This window comes from Ctenocephalides felis, unplaced genomic scaffold (assembly GCF_003426905.1).
Source record: "Ctenocephalides felis isolate EL2017-DRISC unplaced genomic scaffold, ASM342690v1 CF-g0.4_SCAFFOLD_02517, whole genome shotgun sequence".
Classification (NCBI taxonomy): domain Eukaryota; kingdom Metazoa; phylum Arthropoda; class Insecta; order Siphonaptera; family Pulicidae; genus Ctenocephalides; species Ctenocephalides felis.
The window spans coordinates 63,443-85,985 of NW_020538671.1; the positions used below are offsets into that span (position 1 = coordinate 63,443).

General features: G+C 30.5%; 1 protein-coding gene across 1 annotated transcript; it reads left to right on the forward strand.

The window, feature by feature from the left end:
• Positions 1–10,672: 10,672 nt before the first annotated feature.
• Positions 10,673–13,606, forward strand: LOC113380998 (the record flags this gene model as incomplete). The annotated part of the gene is made up of 4 exons (XM_026620004.1): positions 10,673–12,031; positions 12,149–12,286; positions 12,410–12,658; positions 13,487–13,606. Coding segments are annotated over exons 1-4 (1,866 nt in total), but the record flags the coding sequence as incomplete, so codon positions are not given.
• Between the last annotated feature and the right edge of the window lie 8,937 nt (positions 13,607–22,543).

Here is a 22,543-nt window from a genome sequence, read left to right on the forward strand (position 1 = left end):
CAAATTAATAATGAGGTGGTATTACTTAGCTGCAATTAAAGTTCATAGAGTTTAGAGCAGAAACTCCTCCCTATATTTGCTGTTGTTGCAAAGGACTTTTTTGTTTAAACATTCAGGTATAAAACTCAGGTACTCAATAAAAACGCACTTATTCATAAAATTCACGCTACTAATAATAAAATAAATGCCGGGAACGCAATACTAAATGTGGAAGAGTTCATGTCGCGCGTATGTAATTTTCCTAGCGAATGGATATGCATTACTTGTAAAAAATATCCAAATCGTGGTAAAATTTATAATTTAGCAACAAGCAATGATTTGAAATTTCAAAATATACCCGAATATTTAAAACAAACAACCGATTTAGAGGTAAGAATGATAGCACATATACTGAATTTTATGCAAATTCGAGCTTTGAAGCCTTATGCTTTAAATCCCCAATTAGGTTTAAAGGGTAGCGTAGTTAATATTTCAATATAGATTAATAATATTTTAAATGTTTCACCAAGAAAATTTAATCAAATGAAAACCATTCAAATTAAATTAAAACGAAATGTTAGTCATAAGAACGATTATATGATCGAATCAGTACGACCGGGCTTAATATGTGATGCATTGAAATATTTAATAACGACACCCTTGTATCTAAAGTATAACGTGCAGGTAGATCAAAAATATCTAGATATTCACGAAAACGACCTTGAAAATATTGATTTTATAGTAGATGAATTAACTGAACCAACCATCGCCGGTACTCTCCGAACAAGCATCTGTAATCTTGTTTTTAATTTCGTCTCCCTCGATTGGAGCGCAACAAGCTCTCCTTGAAACAATTTTGCAGAGAATGTTCGAGAACGTAATCGAAGTTGAGTTCGTTCGTAGTTCGTTGGTTCGTTGAATATATTTGTGTTACGAGAGATTTGTGTTTTTTAGTCAGATTAGAATTAAGCAAATATAATGTCGAAGTGTAGTGTATCACGGTGCAGGAACAAAAAAATAATGCTAAAATGCACGTATTTCCGGCGAGAAATAATAAGGTACGAAAACATTAATATAATAACCAAACTTTGGTAGCAAATAAATAAGTTTTTGAATGTTATAGATATTATCAATTTGGTTGAAAAGAACCAAGAATCCTTCTTTAGAGAAAATAACACCGTATCATTGTAATTAATCTCGGTACGTGTGTGACATACACTTCGCAAATATATGCGAATTGGATACAGCAGGCACAAAACTGAAAATAAACGCATTGCCTACACTAAACATGCCAGGTTTGTGCTTCAATATAGTAAAATCTTCGTAACAACATTTTTACTCTATAATGTTTTTTTTATTATTAGGTTTCAGTGGTGATCCTTATTTAGATAGTAACTGTCTTCTGGATCGAAACACATTTCGTAATATATTTTAAATATAACCTCAAAATGAAATATAATGAGTACTTAAAAATATCTTTATTATGTAGAGCTAGGTGTTTCAATACGCAAGAGTAAGGAAATGGCAAACGCATATTTGAAGGTTTCGGTTATTGCATGCGTGAATGAAATGGGCAGCCAAAGTAATTCACTTATCATTATACATAAGCCATCATCTATTTCTATCTTCTAATATAAAATTTCATTGTAGCTACCTTGTAGTAGTAGAGCCACAAGGAATGTCTGAATCGTCTCAAAATGCATGCGTGATTGACATGGGGGGTTATCTCCGAACAAATGGGCTTTGCACTGTTTTTGCGTGGCGTACTTCCAAGCTTTGAGTATAGATGACCCTATGTGCTCAACTTCAAATTTGAATCGCTCATGCCCGAGCTATGATTCGCTTGTGTCGATGGGAAAACCCGTGCTGTGTTTGATCGAGGTAGAATTAACCTAAGTTTGTGCGTTTTGTTCTGAATTCTGTTTTTGTGAGTATAATAAATAAGTTTAATATGGCTCAAATTGTTCAAATTCCAAATTGAATATTAAATTGCATGATTTTCCTGTGAGTAACGATCAGGTATGTATGATTTTATATTAGATTTATATAATGAAAATTTATAATGAAAATATGATGAAAATATCTTATTGTTAGATGCTTGCAGTTTGGGTTCAAAGGGCTAATAATCCACTAATGGATGATTTAACCCCTTTGTGTTTTGGCAACTCCAGATATATTTGCGATGCACATTTTCCAGATATCTGTAGAGTAGAAAATTCTTCTAAAAGTTCGAATAGACGTCTTAAAATTAATGCTCTCCCGACTCTGAATATACCAGGTTTGTACATACAATATGGATAATGTAGGAATGTATTATAATAATCTGTTTATATTTAGCTCAATTCATATTTTGCTTGATATTTGTAGGGTTCATTGAAGATCCCTATCTAACTGAAAATTGCTTGATGGATAAAGAAAGATTTCGTAAGAATGATAAAATTTATATATGCAATTGATGGATATATTTTAAAAAACTTATATTATTTCAGAATGTGGTGTGTCAATCCGAAAAAGTCATCTAAAAGCAGGTCGTACAGATTGTCAAAGAATAGTAATCCTACCCCAGGTAATTAAATACAAGTTGCTTAGTCTATTTTTTCCTGTACAATTTCCTGTACGGGAATTTAGGAATAGTTCTCCTGTTACACTAGGAGAACTTCCTGATGCAGACTCGACAAGTAATTATGATGGAGGGTTGGAGATTCAATCTTATACAAGAGAAGGAGAATACTTAGCAACCGCGTCAGTGAAAAGGCCAAGTAATTAGAATTGTAAATATTTTGTTGCCATATGCAAAAAATTATTGATAAATACTTATGTTCTTAGTTAGGAGATGGAGGCCTAAAAACTTGGAAAAGGATTTTTGCAGTACCCCTAAGACACTTATTCTGTCACCAGTTTCACGCAAAGGTATTTTTTTAATAATAATTGCAGCAATAATAATTAGTTAATCAAATATGATATTATAACATGTTGTTCTGATCAACAGTGGTACTTGGGGGTAGCTGCAAGTTTTTACAAAATATACAAACAAAGCGCAGGAGTGCTTTGACCCCGAAGGCACGTAAAATGTATGATACATCAAAGATTTTGTTCAAGGAGGTAAGAAGGATTAACAAACAATGCAATAATTTAAGGGATAAACTGCAACAGAGTATAAAATGTTCTGAAAAGTTTTTTAATATTCCGGAAACATTAAATATAAGAGCTAGAAATTTTATATTGTTTCATTTAAGAGAGCATACTAAACAGCCGAAAGGAAGAAAATTCAGAGATGATGACAAAATTCTTGCTTTAAGTCTGTATAAAAAGTCTCCAAAGGCTTACTACCATCTCCTCAAACATTAAAGAAGTTGCTTTCAGAGATACCTTCGTATAGCGGTATTAATAAGTGTATTTTTAATACATTAGGTTCAGCTATTTCTCTTAAAAAGTATGAAAGTAGCAAATACTGTGTTTTGATGTTTGATGAAATATCACTATCTACAGAGTTGTCATATGATCGGAAAAAGGATCACATTGTTGGCTTTGTAGAGCTAGCAAATGGCAGAAATTGTTTATTTGTGGATCATGCACTTGTTTTCATGATAAAAGGAGTAAAGGATCATTGGAAGCAACCAGTTGCTTATTACTTTTCCGAAGGTGGGGCAAATAGTTCTGATTCAGAATATTTTATTGTTGATGTTGCAAGGAAGTTATTTAGTATCGGACTAAATGTTATTGCCACAGTTTGCGACCAATATACAGCAAATTGCAAAGTGGTTAATATGCTTTTAAAAGATACAGAAGAGTATTAAAAATCAAATAACCTTCACTGGAATAAATTATTTTTCGAAATAGATGGCCATGAGATAGTTCCTTTATTTGATCCTCCACATTTGTTAAAGTGCATGAGGAATAATTTTGCTAAGTACAACGTTAAATTTATAGGTTTAAGTGGGCACGAATATGAAGCATTTGGAAAGACATAAATTATTATAACTATGATTCAAGTTCAAGTTTGTTGCCCCACATTAACTGAACACCATTTTCATCAAACAAAAATGAAACGAATGAAGGTCAGTCTTGCTGCGCAAGTATTTTCTCAGCGGGTAGCACTAGGACTTCAAAATTCTGATAACCAAGCTGCAGGTGGAAGTGTAACTTTATTGGTACTGGGGAATTTTTGATGTTCATGGACTACTTATTTGATAGTGTCAATGGGTTATCAAAATTGCCATTGAATGGAAAACAATTTCGATGTGCAAATTCAAGTAAGTCCTCCCATACTACATTTTGGCGTGAAACCAAATTAGTTTTGAATTCAATGCAGTTCATAAAAAGCAGGGGTTTTGCAAAACCTCCTTACATCAAAAAACTGGATTAGTACAATAGAAGGCTTGAACTATATTTGGGATAAATTAAAAAGTTCAGGGATTTTCTTATTTATGCACCAGAAATTTTAATCAAGATCCCTTGGAGAATTTTTTTGGTTGCATAAGAAGTCATGGGGGGTTCAAATACTAATCCAAGTTGTCACTCTTTTGCGTCTTGGCTGCTTTAGGACTTTGCTAGTCAACAATTTATCATCTCGCCATTCACCATCTTCTAATTGTAAAATCGATGATACGACTCGGTTACTTGCAGTATTTCGAGTGTTTTTGGAAACTGATTAAATGTCTATTGCCTCAGAGCCGTTCATTTCCAGGACAATGTCATTGTACAGTAAGACTGCTAATGCTTACGTTGCAGGATATTGTACTAAGAAACTTCTCGGATATGTTGGCGAATGCCACATTTGTACATCGAACTTTAGGAGATCCGATTGGCAGGGATGAAGCTTCTTGGATTGCGTCTAGGGATATTACCAGGCCATTCACTTCTGGTTCCAGGAACTTTTCTTATTTATGCACCAGAAATTTTAATCAAGATCCCTTGGAGAATTTTTTGGTTGCATAAGAAGTCATGGGGGTTCAAATACTAATCCAAGTTGTCACTCTTTTGCGTCTGCCTTTAGGACTTTGCTAGTCAACAATTTATCATCTCGCCATTCACCATCTTCTAATTGTAAAATCGATGATACGACTGGGTTACTTGCCAGTATTTCGAGTGTTTTTGGAAACTGATTAATATGTCTATTGCCTCAGAGCCGTTCATTTTCCAGGACATGTCATTGTACAGTAAGACTGCTAATGCTTACGTTGCAGGATATTGTACTAAGAAACTTCTCGGATATGTTGGCGAATGCCACATTTGTACATCTGAACTTTTAGGAGATCCGATTGGCAGGGATGAAGCTTCTTGGATTGCGTCTAGGGATTACACAGGCCATTCACTTCTGGTTCCAGGAACTGTATTTTTGATCTATTTATTAAATGCAGTCAGGTACTGGATCATTTCATTAAAGATTTATGTATTGATGGTAAATTGAAGATGAAATTTCAAATAATATTAGAAAAACATGTACAGTAGAACCTCCTTATTCGCAACTCCTTCATTCGCGTTTTCGCTATTCGCGGCCAAAAAAATTGCGACTCAATTTCTTTCTTCGCGGCTAAAAATTTCGTTATTCGCGGATTCCAGTGTATATGAAATCCAATATCCTCTGTAAATGCCGTCTTTTTGACCTATATAATTGCGTTGCGTTTGCCGTCCTCTCCGTTATAAGCGTTTTTGATCAAGTAAGCAAACAGGGAATGAATGAATCATATATGTATGCTTTAATTTAATATTCTTCGTTTCTGTGGTAAATGCCGCTATGCATGCTTTTTTCTTCATTTTTCTCATTCGTAGTAAATATTGTGATTGAGTAACACGTGCTAACAGACCTTCTTCTATATAATATAATAATAATAATTAAAATAATTAAAAATAAAATTAAAACATTAAAATTAAAATTAAATTAATATAGCAAAAAAATTAAATTAACATGTCAACTAAAAAAAATTCGGTGAGAAAAAAGTCAGTGTTGCCCCTTAAAATTAAGATAGAAATACTTGATCGTTTACGCCTTAAAGAGTCTTTCGCATCGATATCGCGTTCATATAATGTTAATGAATCTACCGTACGATCGATAAAAAAAATCGGAAGATAAAATAAAGGTCATCTGTTGCTTCCACATCACTGGCAGCAAAAATTGTGCGTGATCCAGCTATTGAGAAAATGGAAGTGGCGTTGTCGTTTTGGATTGAAAACTGCAACCAAAGAAGAGTACCCCTGAATGGTCCAATGATCCGGGAGAAGGCAAAGCGTCTTCACGCACATTTCGAAGAAGGAAGTACAGGTGGAAGATTTCAAGCATCGGAAGGTTGGTTCCATAAATTTAAGGCAATCATTGCATAGTATTAAAATCGTTGGAGAAGCTACATCTGCAGACACCTCCGCAGCAGAAAGATATTCAGAAGAGTTTGCAAGAGCAATAGCTGATGGTGGATACAAACCGGAGCAAGATTTAATGCAGATGAAACTGCATTGTTTTGGAAGAAGATGCCAAATAAAACATTCGTTTCGAAAAATGAAAAAAGTGTTGCTTGATTTAAAGCAGCAAAAGATAGGGTTACACTATTACTATGTTCTATTGCATCTGGTGGTTGTGTAATTAAACTACTAATGCTTTACAGATCTTTAAATCCTCGGGCTTTAAAAAATGAGAACAAAGGCGATCTGCCTGTGTTTTGGCGCGCTAATAAGAAAGCGTGGGTTACAAGTGCTGTTTTTTGTGACTGGTTCAAGAATTGTTTTGTTTCTGAAGTTGAAGCTTAAGTAAAAGAACAAAATTTAGACTTTAAAATACATTTGGTTTTGGACAATGCACCAGGTCATTCTCGCGAGCTTGAAATGAATATAGGTTATAAACACATTTTTTTCATTTCGTTTTATAACTAATTTAATTATTTAAAATTGTTATAACATAATGACCGTCGCTCTTTTAATTAATTGCAGTAAAAATATTTTTTTACATTTTTGTTGATTGAATTAATACATAAATGATTTGATTAATTAAAAAAAAAACCTTTACGGCATCATCTTTCTAAGGTGTCTAATAAAATGTAGAATGCGCTAAATTTAATGAATATTTACAATTTCTGATTTGATTTTTTTTAAGATTCAACACAAGATGTATTTTGTGGTGTTTTGGAATAAAACGTCAGGAATCGTGGGTCGATTCAGATTCACAAATGTTTAAGTGGTCGAAAACAAAGAACCCTAACCTTACAAATCATTAGAGCTGAAAATCCTAAAGAGAAGGGATCACTTATAAGTATATTGACTGAGCGAAAGCTGTACTTCAACTCGTCATAGCAGTGATGATGACTCAATTGGAAGTTCGTCTGCAAATTTAGCACAAGATTCTGATTTTTGTCGGAAGGATAGTCCTCAGTCTCCTCGTTTAAATAACGACTCTGATCCTCGTTTAAATAACGACTCTGATCAGCATTGGTATGGTCGCATGTAAAAGATTTTTTTATTAATTTTATTTAATCGACTTAATCCAATTTTTATTTATTTATTCAAGATTCATCTAATGTACGCCTGCGTACAATGCCTCAGATAAGAAGCATCAAAACGTCCAGTAATTTAATTTTATCTCATTAATTTTTTTTACACACTTATTTCACTTTTTCTAATGTTTGTCATTTTAAAATTATTATTTATAGATAGTCCGATTAGAATCAAAATAGATCCCTCTCGTCGATCAAGTATGGAACAACCGTCTCCTATCTTTATTCGACCTCGTGCAGAACTTCCAGCTGATGACCAGACGTCTTTCTCTGTTTCAAGTGAGGTGGATACGCATGGTCATGACTGTTGTCGTTAGTATTAATTTAGTAATTAAAATGTTCTTATTATATTTGTATTATCGTTATTATAAATTTTGCAATAGTCATGTATGGACAGGGCAATTATTAAGCGAAATGAAAAGTTTAAAAACTTTGGTTTCGTCAATTTATTTGACGCTCTCGGAAAAAAATGACATTACCAACAATAATACTGTCAAGGAAAAAATAGATTTTGGATTGCCAATCCAAACTCGGAGTCAGTTGGCAGTATTTGAGACGAAAATTCAAAATGTCATCGCAGCTACTCAATATATATTTCTTATTGCAAATTTAACTTTGAACCTATAAACCTAATTGCATGATCAAATTTCTATTCATTACTCATCAATTTATTTCTGCTTATTATTTAATTATGTCTTAGACTTATTGTTTTAAATACTATATCTTCATTGCTCTGATTTTCTCTGTTATTATTTCAAAGCGAGAAAATATTAAGCAGCTTGGCGGTGCAAGTTTTGAAAAGCATGCAAGGAACGCGTTGGTGTTGACTGTTTCTGATGTTATGGCTTATAACATGAGTTGGACAGGTGTCAAAAATACGATTAAGATCGACGGCTTAATATTTATAAAATTGATCACAGGTAAAGCTTGCCTACCCTACAAATAATGCAACTTTGGAATTCCTAAACTTTTGTTATTTTATAACTCAGTTTGTCTCATTATATTGAATAGAATACGAATTACTTCAATCTTAAAACTGTAACTTTATTCATAATTCTATTTTTCAGATGCAGTTTTACAAAAATGGAGTGCCTCTAATAAGGAAAGAATTGAAAAAGTTTTCAAGTCATGGTTCCAACATGCTGGCGATCGCCTTAAATAACACTAAATAATCATAATAATCACTAGAACCGTAAAAATATTGATAAGATTACTTATATGTAAATGTAATATTATTTTATTGTGTTATCAAATAAAAATTATTTAAACAATTTTTCCTTATTATCAATTATACAATAGCCTCTTATTTGTAACATAAAAATGTTAACATTACGATCTCTGAAAAATGTTAACATTATGATCTCTGAAAAATGTTATCTTTCTGATATCTTTTCGATGATCTCTTAAAGATGACACTAAATGGCTCATAAGAGAGTTTTATGTTAACTTTATGTTATCTTTTTGGTCATCATTACTGATATCAGATCTTGAATAATGTTAACATTAAGAGGGCTTTATGTTATCTTCTTGCCGAATGGGAAATTATTTTTAATTGATTTTAGTTTTTTTCATTATTACAATATAAAATGGTTTCAGTATAATGCATTTCATAAATATTTCTAGTTTTGCATCCTGTTTCTTGCCGGTGTGGTCTGTGTAATTTCTATATCAATTTTAAGATTATCTCTCTTTGATTTAATAAATTGTTGAAAGGAACTTAAAGGCAGATTCTTTTTATTTTATTTTTTAATTTTTTTTTTTAATTTGTTTTTCAATATTTCATTTTTTTATTTTTCTTTACTTACTTTTTTCCTTTTTATGGTCTGCATTGAATACATCTGGGTTCTTTTGACACTATCAAATAATAGATGATCACTTCACATCTTGGTGGCATTCATATAATTTTATTTTTGTTTGATGAAAATGGTTTTAATATAAGTTTATTGTTATATTTAATAACTTTATTTATTACATTGTGAGGACTTATAAAGCAAAGCTATCTCATGCCTAATATTTTATTGCATTTCCATTGAGAGTTAGTGATATAATATTCTTCGCTAAATAATTTGAGCAGCATCCCAATATAGTGTTTAAATTCAGGATATATTTGCTACTCTTCTTGGAAATCAAAATCGTTGCTTTTACCTTTTAATTCATGAACAATTGCATGTGCATAAAACTTTTTTCTGTCCATTGTAAACACAATGTGATACTTTCTGATCTTTTATGACAATTTTGATTGTTCGAACCAATCGGAAAGCAGTACTTTGTCACATGGTGTATCACGTGTGTTTGACAGCTTGGCTATGACAACTTGGCCATACCGTGTCTGTGTTTATTTAGTGTTTTTCTGCGTTAGTTAGTTTATTTAGGTAATACATAAGAAAAAATAGAGAAGTGGACTAAAGAACAAATTGAATTATTATTTGATTCTTTTAAGGGGGAGAGCTTTGTTTATATGCCTGTAACTTGCCGGTATATCGCAACAAGCATCTTCAAAGAGATGCGTTGGAACGGGTGTTTCAAAAGGTTTCAAAGATAAGGGTAGGGCCGGTCCTACCTTGCATGCAATGCATGCAAGAAATGCGGGCGCAAGCCTTAGGGGGGCGCAATTTCGAGCTTTGGATTTAATGTTTATTTTTATTGAAATATAGATTTTGTAGAATACTTAATAAGTTAAATAAATTATAATAAATAACCTAAATTAACATAGTATAAAAAAATAATATTTTGTAATATTATATAATAATTTGGCATCAATTTATAAATCACTCACAATTATTTTAATTTGAAAATTTCAAACATACTTTTATATTATTAAAACAAGCGCATTATACAAGCTCACAAATAAGACCATAGTTTGTACAATAAGCACTGTTTATATTAATATGTTATTGCTTGATTATCGATGTCACACGTGCAGGAGCTTGGATGAATCGATCAAAAGATAACAATGCTTTACGTTGTATGAAGATAACATTGTTCCTAATTCTAAATAATGGTCATCTTGATAATTATATAAGAAAGTTCCAAATATGAAACAGTAGTATACGTTCATTTGGCGAGAGTATTGCTAAGGATAAGGCATTAAGCGTTCTAATAACTGCGCAAATTAGTGAATTGTTATTTTTAGTGAATTAGTGAATCGTTATTCTATTAAATATTTTGAGTGATAAGTTTTAATATTTAAGTTTTTTGCGTTAAAAGTAAGCATGGAATCAAAAAAGAAATTATCTGGTGCTCAATTCCGCAAGCGAAAAGCTGTAAAAGAAGCAGATATTCAAAAACAAGCAGGAACTCTTAGCAACTTTATTAAAAAAATTAAAAAGTCTGACACAGGTTGTAGTGAAGTTGATTTAGAAGAAATAAGTGTTATCGAACCGTGTTCTTCAACAAGTTTTTCTAACGATTGTTCTATACCACAACATGATTCAAGTGAATCGCAGCGGTTAGATTTAAATGTAGTTGCAGACGAAACTGAGGAAACGGTAATAATTAAAAATTTAGAAGACCCCGCTGAATGGGGCATTATTGACGGAAAACTGCGAGTTGAATTAGTTGAAATGGGTCCTATTCAAAAGAAAAATATTATTTATCCCAAGGATACTCACGGTCGCAAATTTAATTATTCATATTATAATAGAAAAATGGAAAACGGGGAGTTGGTGCCTAGAACATGGCTTATTTATTCTGAAAAATTGGATCGGGTTTTTTGTTTTTGTTGTAAACTCTTTGCATCTAACGAAACTAATAGTTTTTTAGATGGTTATAGCGATTGGAGAAATCTTAGTACAAGTTTGCATAGACATGAGACTAACCTAACTCATATGAGAAATTTTTTACAATGGAAAGACTTAGATAAGAGCTTAAAAAACAAAACCACGATTGATTATCAGACTCAAAGCTTATATGAGATGGAAAAGAGGCATTGGAGGAGTGCTTTAGAACGCATTATAGAAATAATAAAATTTCTTGCTAGCCAAAATATAGCCTTTCGAGGATCATCTGATAAATTATATGAGAGCAACAACGGCAATTTCTTAAAATTAATTGAGCTGTTTGCAAAATTTGATCCAGTTATAGAAAATCATATTCATAGAGCTCTTCAACCGAACAATAAAGTTCACTATTTGAGTAAGAAAAGCCAAAATGAACAGTTAGAAATTTTAAGTAAAGCGATAAGGGATAAAATTTTACTCTCGCTACGAAAATCTAAATATTATTCAATAATATTAGATTGTACACCTGATGCAAGTAAAACAGAACAGATGATAATTATTGTTCGATTTGTTTCTTTTGAGAATGAAGTTGTAAAAATAAGGGAAAATTTTTTGGGCTTTGTTGATATAACCGATTCCACAGGGCGTGGTTTATGTTCTACAATAATAGATAATTTGAAAAAATGGAACATTCCCATTGAAGACATGCGTGGTCCGGGTTATGACAATGGAGCAAATATGAAAGGGAAAAATAATGGGCTGCAAAAATTACTTTTAACTAAAAATCCTAGAGCTTTTTTCGTACCTTGTGCAGCGCACACTCTAAATTTAATGATTAACGATGCAGCTAAAGTAAATACTGATACAATTAGTTTTTTTAATATAATTCAAGAATTATATAATTATTTTTCATCTTCTTCTAATCGTTGGGCAATACTTTTAAGATACGTTACAAATTTAACTTTAAAGCAACCTTCAGATACACGATGGGAAAGTAGGATTAATGCAATTCGGCCCTTACGTTATCAATTAGGAGAAGTTTATGATGCGCTTTTTGATATTGTAAATAATGAAAATTTTAATAAAGAAATTCAACATGAAGCACAAGTATTATGTTTAAAAATAAAGGATTACAAATTTATTTGCTCTCTCATAATTTGGCATGACTTGCTCAATAGAATAAACCCTGTGAGTAAAATGCTTCAAGATCCAAATATAAATATTTCACAGGCCTTAGAATCTATTGAAAATTTAAAAATATTTATGCAAGATTATCGGTCAGAACTAAAATTTGAGGATGTTCTAAAAACTGCAAAAGAACTGAGCGAAGAGGTGGATGGAGAACAAGAATTTAAAAGTAGTTCGGAAGTGCGACAACGAAAGAAGAAACGACAATTTGATTACGAGCAACACGACGAATCTCCACGATCTCCACAAGAAAAATTTAAAATTAGTGTGTTTTATACGCTTTTAGATGTTGCAATATGTTCCACAAATGATCGCTTTGAAAAATTAAGAATATATTTTGAAAATTTCGATTTTTTAAATAAATTACCGGAAATTAATAAAGAAGCTTTAAGAAAACATTGTAACGATTTAGAAATTACTCTAAAGGATGGCGACAGTAAAGATATAAATTCAATAGAGTTATTTGATGAGTTGTGTGCTTTTCGTGATATTTTTCAGAAAAACGATTTAAATCTTCGAAAACCATTTGATATTCTTAATTATATAGTATCCAACAACTTAGCTTTCCCGAACTTTTCAATCGCCTTAAGAATACTCTTAACTTTACCTGTTTGTGTAGCAAGTGGTAAACGCAGTTTTTCAAGATTGAAATTGATTAAAACCTATTTAAGAACTAATATTTTACAAGATAGGCTGAACAGTTTGGCGTTAATTAGTATTGAAAATAATATATGTGCAGAATTAGATATTAAAACCATTATATCCAATTTTTTGTGTAATAAAACCAGATTAATTAAATAATATTTGAAAATATAATAGAATTTTATTTATAACTCAAATAATAAAACTGTTTCCAAATAATAGGGGGCGCCAAAATCAATCTTGCATGCGGGCGCTGACTACCCCAGGACCGGCCCTGGATAAGGGTAAATAGTTCTGCCGGCGAGTGCCAGAAAAAAATTAAGGATTTGAAAAATCAGTTCAATATTGAAAATTGTAAAGTGAAACAGTCATTGAAAGGTGGTATTGGAACTGATAACGTATTATTTTTCTTTTTTAGTTAATAATTACATTTAATAAAGGAATAAATACCCAACTAAACTTTAAAATTACTTTCAGGTTTATAAACCAAGCCTTTGGTATTTCAATAGTTTACAGTTTCTAGAGGCATATGTGACCCCGCGGAAAAGTCGAAAGTCTTTTGAACCTTTGGTTCAGCTTCAGGAATCACAGAGTTCGGTAAGTGCACTGGTATAAAACAATTCAGCGTCTATTATTCTATTTCAGTCTATTATTTTTAAAAACTTTTGCGATAATTAACTGTTGGAGAACAAATGAAATGGAGCAAGTATACAATAATTTTTCGTTGAGTTTTCATATTATAAAATACTAAATTAAATAATACTAATTTTAACTATGAAGTGGATCCTATCAAAACCAGAAGAAGTTTAATTCATTTTTCTTAAAAAATATTTCACCTGTCGATAAAATATGTCCAATTTGTAGTAGTTCAGATAGCTCTCCGACCGATTTATAATATGACCGAAGGACATATTATAAATGTTTTAAATGCGATACATGGTATAGACATGCAAGAAATTCTCAAGACTCATTTATTAGTTGCAAAATCAACAGTATTGCGGAATTAATATTTAGTTTAACATGGATTCACTTTGATTGCGATTCCAGGTTAGCTTCATGTTCTTTAACGCCAGGATCTTTATTATTCAATTTAAAAAAAAAACATCCAAATTTAAAAAAAAAAATCGAAAATGTTACGATTTTTTCTAGATACTAACAATACAGTTTATATTTTATATTTAGGAATTATTTTTTATACGTATATACAAAAAAATCTATATTCATGGCGCAAACATACAAGATAATTGATAGAAATATTGATAACTATATTCTATATTTTTGATAGAATAGAAAAATATAGAAATTGATAGAATATAAAAAATATAGAATGTACTATATTCTATATTTTTCATATTCTATCAATTATTTTGTAAGTTTGCGCCGTAGATATAGATTTTTTTGTCGAGAATGCCAGATAACTTTAACCATTCGCGGCTCTTTGTATAGGCACATAGACAGAAACGCAGTAGGAAAACCAGAACAGACCAATATCTTCTCATCGTTCACCCTTAAAACTTGGATTCTATCCACTATCGCCACACTAAAGATAAATGCACCACCTCGATTTTGGAATCCAAATTTTTGGCATAATAATTATATGGGACCCAGGGGGTTTCACCAAGGAAATAGAGGAAGATATGGTAAACGTCCCAGAACCGATGACTCACGATATAAAAAGTATTAATAGAGAAACAAAAAGTTAGTATTTCAAGCAAAATGTTCTTAGTTTAATACTGGCAGAAACAACACACTCACACACACACACAAATATATATATATATATATATATATATATATATATATATATTTGTTTCTTTTCCGAACAATAAATCCAATAATAAAAAACAATTTGTTTTTTGCAGATGTTTAATAACGACGTTTCGGAACTAGATACGTTCCATCATCAGGTTTATTCTGTAATAATTTATATATCCATATCACTAATATTTTTTGTTAAAAACACTCGATTTTTTCCAAGGATATTTGTAAATGTTGCGACTACACAAGACTTTAACACACTTCAGTTTTCAAATTATTTCTAAATATAAAAAAAAATATATTTTATTTTTCAAAAAAGTCATTTTTTTTCAAAATTCACAAAATTCTTGATTTTTTTAAAGTTTTAAAAAAATATTGAAAATTTTTGGTACAGGTATTTTCAGCAATTTGCCTTAAGCTACGATGCCATATACCACTAGTTTCGTTTATTCGCTTTAAAAACAGTCATACGCGACCTTCCCACACTAGAAAAATGACATAGCTGACGGGTGTTGCTCAAGAAGTAAGGTAATTGGGGGTTGACACTATAGTTTTATACTTCAAAAGATTCATTGAACTTATACTATCTGAACACAAACTAACAATTTCTTATTTTTTACTTATATTACATGTTTAATGATGTATAAAATATTTAAGAACTGTACAATAACAATTTTCAGCTCCATGCAAATGGCTGACGGCTTTTTTAGCTTTAATTTGACTTTCATGATCTCCTCTTAGTTATCATGACCAACAAACAGGCTAATATTAAATATATAATAATGCATAATGCAAATATGCATTGATGGAATCCATAGCACGAATGCATATGGATATCACTTGCATACTCTTTTAGTAATTGATCAGTCAGCGGCAGGTAATCTAGTGGCATTTTGCTTCAGTAACCGCCAAGACAAAGCAGTAATTAAAATATTTTTTGAATTTATGAAAGAGAAGATGGGAAACATGGCCGCAGCAACATTTATGTCTGATAATGCACCAGCTTATTATAATGCTTAGTCATCAGCCATGACACCAACCGATAATCACTTACTCTGTTCATGGCACGTGTCCCAAAGTCGGAAGAGGGCAGTGAATGCAAAGACTAGACACAGTCAAAAACAGGTAACTGTAATTAACTGCTTGTTGGAAATTAGAGCAATTTTGGATGAAAATCAATTTTGGTGAGAAATGAACTCCTATGTTAAAAGCCTTGAGCAGGATGTGGATACAAAATCATTTGCTCTATATTTTACAATAAAATACAAAAACAGACCAACAACTTTGGCATATTTTTTTAGGAAAGGCTTGGGCATTAATACAAATATGTACCTTGAAAGTTATAATGGATTATGAAGCATATTTATGGAACAAAAATGCACCAAGCAATTGGACGCTGTTTTGAAGGTTGAAAAGGACGCATACTTCAAAAGAAATGAAAGACTACATATTAATAATATATCAGATAGACTCATCTAGTGATGTGATTGACCATAGAGAATAGAAGGTTCAATCAACAGAGAATAAGAATGTGCAATGAGAGGTTAAGCTACAACATGCATAAGATGCGAAAACTGCAAGTTGTGTTTTGCATATATGTGGATTATTTTGTAAGATCTAATATAAGTAAACATATCGAAGCATGTGCAAGACTGTTTCCTAGAGACACATGATTTAACAGTTCCATTTTGGAAATGAATAAGCTTAAGAAAACAGAGGAATTAAGAAAAACTATTGATAAAACAGGTTTAGAGCAGCACAACAGTGCTGTCGATAGAGATGGTTCATGGGCCACCCAAACTAAGACCAGCTTGCAATATATTTCAAATAAAATTGATGACTCAGAATTGCTGATATCTCTCTCCCTCTCTTAATATTAATATGTAACAAACAACAAAAATAGCATGTGTAATAGTGTTCACAGATTAAGGGTGTATTAACTAGTAAATCTTGGGCTTAAGTATTATTATAAGCAGTTAATGATTTGCCCAGATATAACGTACCAAAAGTGTTAATAAACAAGTAAATATAAGAGCATTTACTAATAGGACATTACATGAATTGTCGTGTTTTTTTGTTTTATAGATGTATCACTTTGGAAGGCTCTGCTTTAAAGCCTAATATATATTGTTATTTTCTTTTATCTTTCAGAATTCGATATATTTCGATTACTTGATTTCATTTTTCAAAATTTTATTTATACATATTTTTTTGTTTTTAGAACAAAATATTCAGGTTTGTCAAATTTTACATAAAATAATTTTTAGTATGTTTAATAACTTGCAAAACTGGTTTGGTATGTATAATTTTAATTCTGTTTTATTTTATTTTGTTACTATGTTTTATTACTCTGTTTGTTTTTTAGCTGAATGATGAGCTAGCAGAATAGCTCGAAACAATATCAAGATATATATATATATATATATATATATATATATAAATTAAATTGTTAAAAAATTTAGGGAGGGTGCAATATTTTTTTCTATCGAAAAGGGGACGCAAGAAAGAAAAGATTGGAAACCACTGCACTAACTGCTAAAGTCAGAATTAAAAAGGCAACATTTATTAGCGACTATTCCTAAACAAAAATATCTTTGTCAACTTGATTGAGCCACCGTTAATAGATTACAGATCAAACGGCTAGAACTCCATTCAGTTGCAAAATTTATATATGACACATAAGTTTACTAAGGTTTATCATTTTAGTTGATACTGATGATGATACTGAAATTTTTCCTACTGTAGGCAAAATTTTCTATAGAATACAACATATTTATTGTTGTATCAAGTGATCAAGATTAACTTAATTGAAAGGAGCAACATGCGGCAACTTACCTTAGACGATCTAATATTCAAGTACCTCATAAAGCTATAAAATATAGTACGATTTTGTTCAGAAACTGTCACATAATCCTTGTGGAATAGTATTTCTTCACCGACATCTGAAATTATAAAATAATATAATTTAAAATAAAAATTTAAAGTAAAATATATTTTAATTCGTAAAAAAATGAAAGAAAACATGAAATGGCCACAGAAAAAATTGTTAAATTATGACAGGCGTGTGCAAGTCATAACCTTTTTCTTAAATCAAAACAATATCGATAAAAAACAAAGTACGTTCTCACCAAGTAATCTAATAAATAATACAAACATTAAGTTTAAAAATACATTAATAGCATATTTCAAAATGATAGAAAAGACACGAACGTTAACGAATGTTTAGCAATAAGATCAATGCGAATACGGAATAGAATGCTGTCAAAAGTTCCTTGATATAAATTAATAAGGAAAATAACCAATTCAATAAAATACTAACCAAAATAAATAATTTAATCATTAATCACCCGCTAAAGCACTGAATTTAACATCAAAAAACTTGTTGAAACTAATATGAAGCGCCTGCCATTAACGACACACATAGAATATTACAAACAAATGCTATTAATCGTAGAGGGATGTAAGAGTGCGAACACACCTGTACGTAGCGTGAGATGCGACGTCCGTTACGATGACACGTTAACGCCTTTACGTTAAGAGAAAGACAAAATAGTTATAAATCCATAGATAAACAAGTATAATAGATCGCTATGTCTGGCGGTTTGACGTTACCTCGATTGGAATACAAATTTTTAAAAATAGATGGCAACACATGTATAATATTTAAATTACCCCTGGTTTTACTTCTTAATTTGTACGTATCGTATACAGCCCCAAAAACCTGAATAATTTTTAATATTGGAAATAAGAACAAATCATACGAAATACAAAATATATATTTTCAAAGATATTACATATGTTTAAAGAACAATTAAAATTATGTTTATATTAACAATTATAATTACAGTTATGGAATGTTTGAAAATATAATAATTATTATACATAATTATAAAAGTATTATAATTTCACAATTATGCTTAAATAATATTTCAAAAACTAAATATCTAAGTGAAGAAAATCACAGAAGTATTTAACTAAACTAAGCACAAATAACTGACTAATATTAATTACTTAATGACTAATATTAATATATTAAAATCTTAAAAACTAAGAAGAAACTACAAGCACAGGAGCACGCAATGAAATTACAAATTTAAAAGGAATGACAAATAATACAAAAATTTAAAGGGTTAAGAAAAAAACAAATAATTTGTTAAAAAGTACAAATACTTCACAAACAAAAAAGTCCTAAAAACATAAAATATATATATTGATATCAAAATTGAGAGAAATTCAAATTCCTAGGATTAAAACTCATTTACGAGACATTGTTCTTTATTAATTCTGCATGTAATAGTTATTTCGCTATCTAATGAATTAATAGTAAAGTTGCATTTAACAAAACCTTTGAATAGTTACTGTACGAGTGTTTTATAACATTACATTTAGCCATGTTCCATCATGAAAACATTATCATTGAAATTGCCATAAAAGATCAAAAAAGTGTTTACAATGAACAGAATAATGTTTTATGCACATACAATTGTTTATGAATCAAAAGATAAAAGCAATATTTTTGATTCCCAAGGTCGGTAACAAATATATCTTGAATTTAAACATTATATTGGGATGTTACACAAGTTTTATTTGAAGAATATTATAACACTAATCTTCAATCAAAATACATTAAAATATTATGTATGGTATAGACTCTCTTTATAAGTGTTTACATTTGCTAATGTAATAGATAATCTTACTAAATATAACAATGAACTTACGTTGATGAACATTTAAACCAATACTAGTTTACTTTATAAGTGTTTACATTTGCTAATGTAATAGATAATCTTATTAAATATAACAATGAACTTACGTTGATGAACATTTAAACCATACTAGCTGAATAACTGTTTTGCAACTTCAACAATATGAGATTCAATCCAATCATATAACAATTCCGAAGATAATGGTATTTCATCAAACATCAAAACACAGTATCTGCTACTAATACTTTTTAAAATAAATAGCTGAACCTAATGTTTTAAATAGACACTCATAAATACCGCTATACACTTGTATCTCTGAATGCAACTTTCTCAATGTTTGAGGACATCGCAAAATAAATATTTGTCTCCAAAAATAGTAGACCTTTGGAGACTTTTTGTACGACTTATTCCTTAAATTATTGCATTGTTTATGAATCCTTCTTGTCATTACATATTGCATTCCTTGGTTGTCAAAAGTACTCCTGCGCTTTGTTCGTGCATTTTGCAGCAATTTGCAGGTACCCCCAAGACACCTATTCAATATAATAACATGTTGACATATTTTGATTATATATAATTATTGCTGCAATTATTATTAAAAAATACCTTTGCGGAAACTTGTATTGGAATAGCTAAATATTTTAACCCGCACTTGACACTTTTTTGGGTACTATAAAAACACTTTGCCATATTAAATTTCACAAATGTTCACTTAAACAAAATTAATTAATTAGAAACAACACGAGTTCAAAAAGTTAGGTTATTCGTACAGCCATACAGCGATCAAATACTTGACAGCCACTTGCATGAACCACGAACAATTTGTAGTTGAAATTGAGTGCACATGAGCCATCTGTTTTTAAAAATTGAAACTACTCAGGACCAAAACAGTGCAACGCGCATTTGTTCGAAGATAACTCCCCATGTATAAATCCTCTACCCCCTCTACCTTTTCAAAATTGGTTGACCACTTTACACGATTCTAAATATATTTGAGATGAAATGAATTGCTTAAAAACAAAGAATATCAAATTTTACACGGGATGATTATTGGTTAATAATAGCTATAAATGACATCAAATGATGTAAAAAGCTAGTGGAAGTATGGCACCGTGCCTTAAGGCAAATTGCAGGAACTTCCCGTACCGTAACGTAATGTTCGAGGAATATTAAATGTTATCAAATAGATTATTATAAATACTGTAACATTGTTTAATATTTATAAGAATTATATAAACTAAATCACAAAGTCAGAAACATTTATTTAAAGTATATACGTGAGATTTAAAACTTCACCCAGAATTAAAATTGAAATCTAAATTATCCAAAAGCATTTGTTTTGTCAACACAAGCAGAAAGTTTTTTGCATTATTCAATTCGGATGCTTATTTCTCTCAAAAACTGCAATTTTTTTACTTTTGCCAAAACTAATAACCACTACTCCCAATCATTACTAATTGAATATTTTCAGATCATTCAAATCGGATGCTCTGTTTTCTCAAAAACTCGATTTCTATTTTCTGCACTCTTTGCACTTTGCTTCCGTAACGGCAGGACCTGCATTTGCCAAAAAACTAATCAGCACATCTCCCTATCAATAGGAATCGAATGTTTTTTGAACCATTCAAATCGGTTGCTCCGTGCGCCACACAAAACACACACACACATCCATTTTTTCTGAGGTATGCCAAAATGTCCAGAAACCTTCTAAACGTGGAGAATTGCAAAAATTTTCATTTTTGATTTTCGGCCCATTACTATAACTACCCTTAAGAAGTATTCAGTTAAAAATAAAAAAAAATATTTTGTTTAAATTTTGAAAGAAGTAGATTTTTGGAAATTTTAAAATGTTTAAAAAAATTGACTTTTAAAAATTTATTCTTATTTTTCTAACTTAGGAAATTTTGAACTTTTGTTAGCGCTGCGTAAGCGACGCGTTGCAGTCTAGTGGCTAAACGTTGGTACTACCCATAGAAGCATAGATAAGTAAACATAAATAGATCGCTATCTCAGGCCATTTGACATCACCTCCATTTTAATATTTTTAGCAATCTGAAGGGGGCAGCACTTGTTCAGTATATAAGTCAACCGCTGGTATTATTCCTAGATATGGTTTGCATACGTAATTCAAAATAAGAAAACCTAAATAATTTCTTATATTGGAAATGAGAAAAAACATACGAAGTGCAAAACATATTTTCAAATATATCACAAACATTTTTACATAACAATTAAAATTTTTATAAAATTAATAATCAATATATACATAATAATAGGTATTATAATTTTACAATTATAAGTAACTAAAAATAGTATTCACAATGGTATGATAAATTTACAAGGAACGATCAATATGAATTACTGAATGATCAATAATATATAACAACTAGACAGAGATTGTGTAGAAGCATTTACAATGAAATGTTAAACTTAAAAGGAACGATCAATATGAATTACTTAATGATCAATAATATATAACAACTAGACAGAGATTGTGTAGAAGCATTTACAATAAAATGTTAAACTTAAAAGGAACGATCAATATGAATTACTTAATGATCAATGATATATAACAACTAGGCAGAGATTGTGTAGAAGCATTTACAATAAAATGTTAAACTTAAAAGGACCGATCAATATGAATTACTTTATGATCAATGATATATAACAACTAGACATAGATTGTGTAGAAGTATTTACAATAAAATGTTAAACTTAAAATGAACGATCAATATGAATTACTTAATGATCAATAATATATAACAGCTACACAGAAATTGTGTAGAAGCATTTACAATAAAATGTTAAACCTAAAAGGAACGATCAATATGAATTACTTAATGATCAATAATATATAACAGAAATATTGTAAAAGTTTTAATAAGTATAATGAATTTACACGAACTGACTAATATTAATTTCTTAATGACTAATAATAATATATTAAAAAGAGAAGAGTAAAGTATAGAGTCTAAGTATGTAGTATATAGAGTATATACTATAGATAATGGAATAGTATAATTAGAAGAAATGACAAATAATGAACAAATTTAAAAAGTTAAATCATACA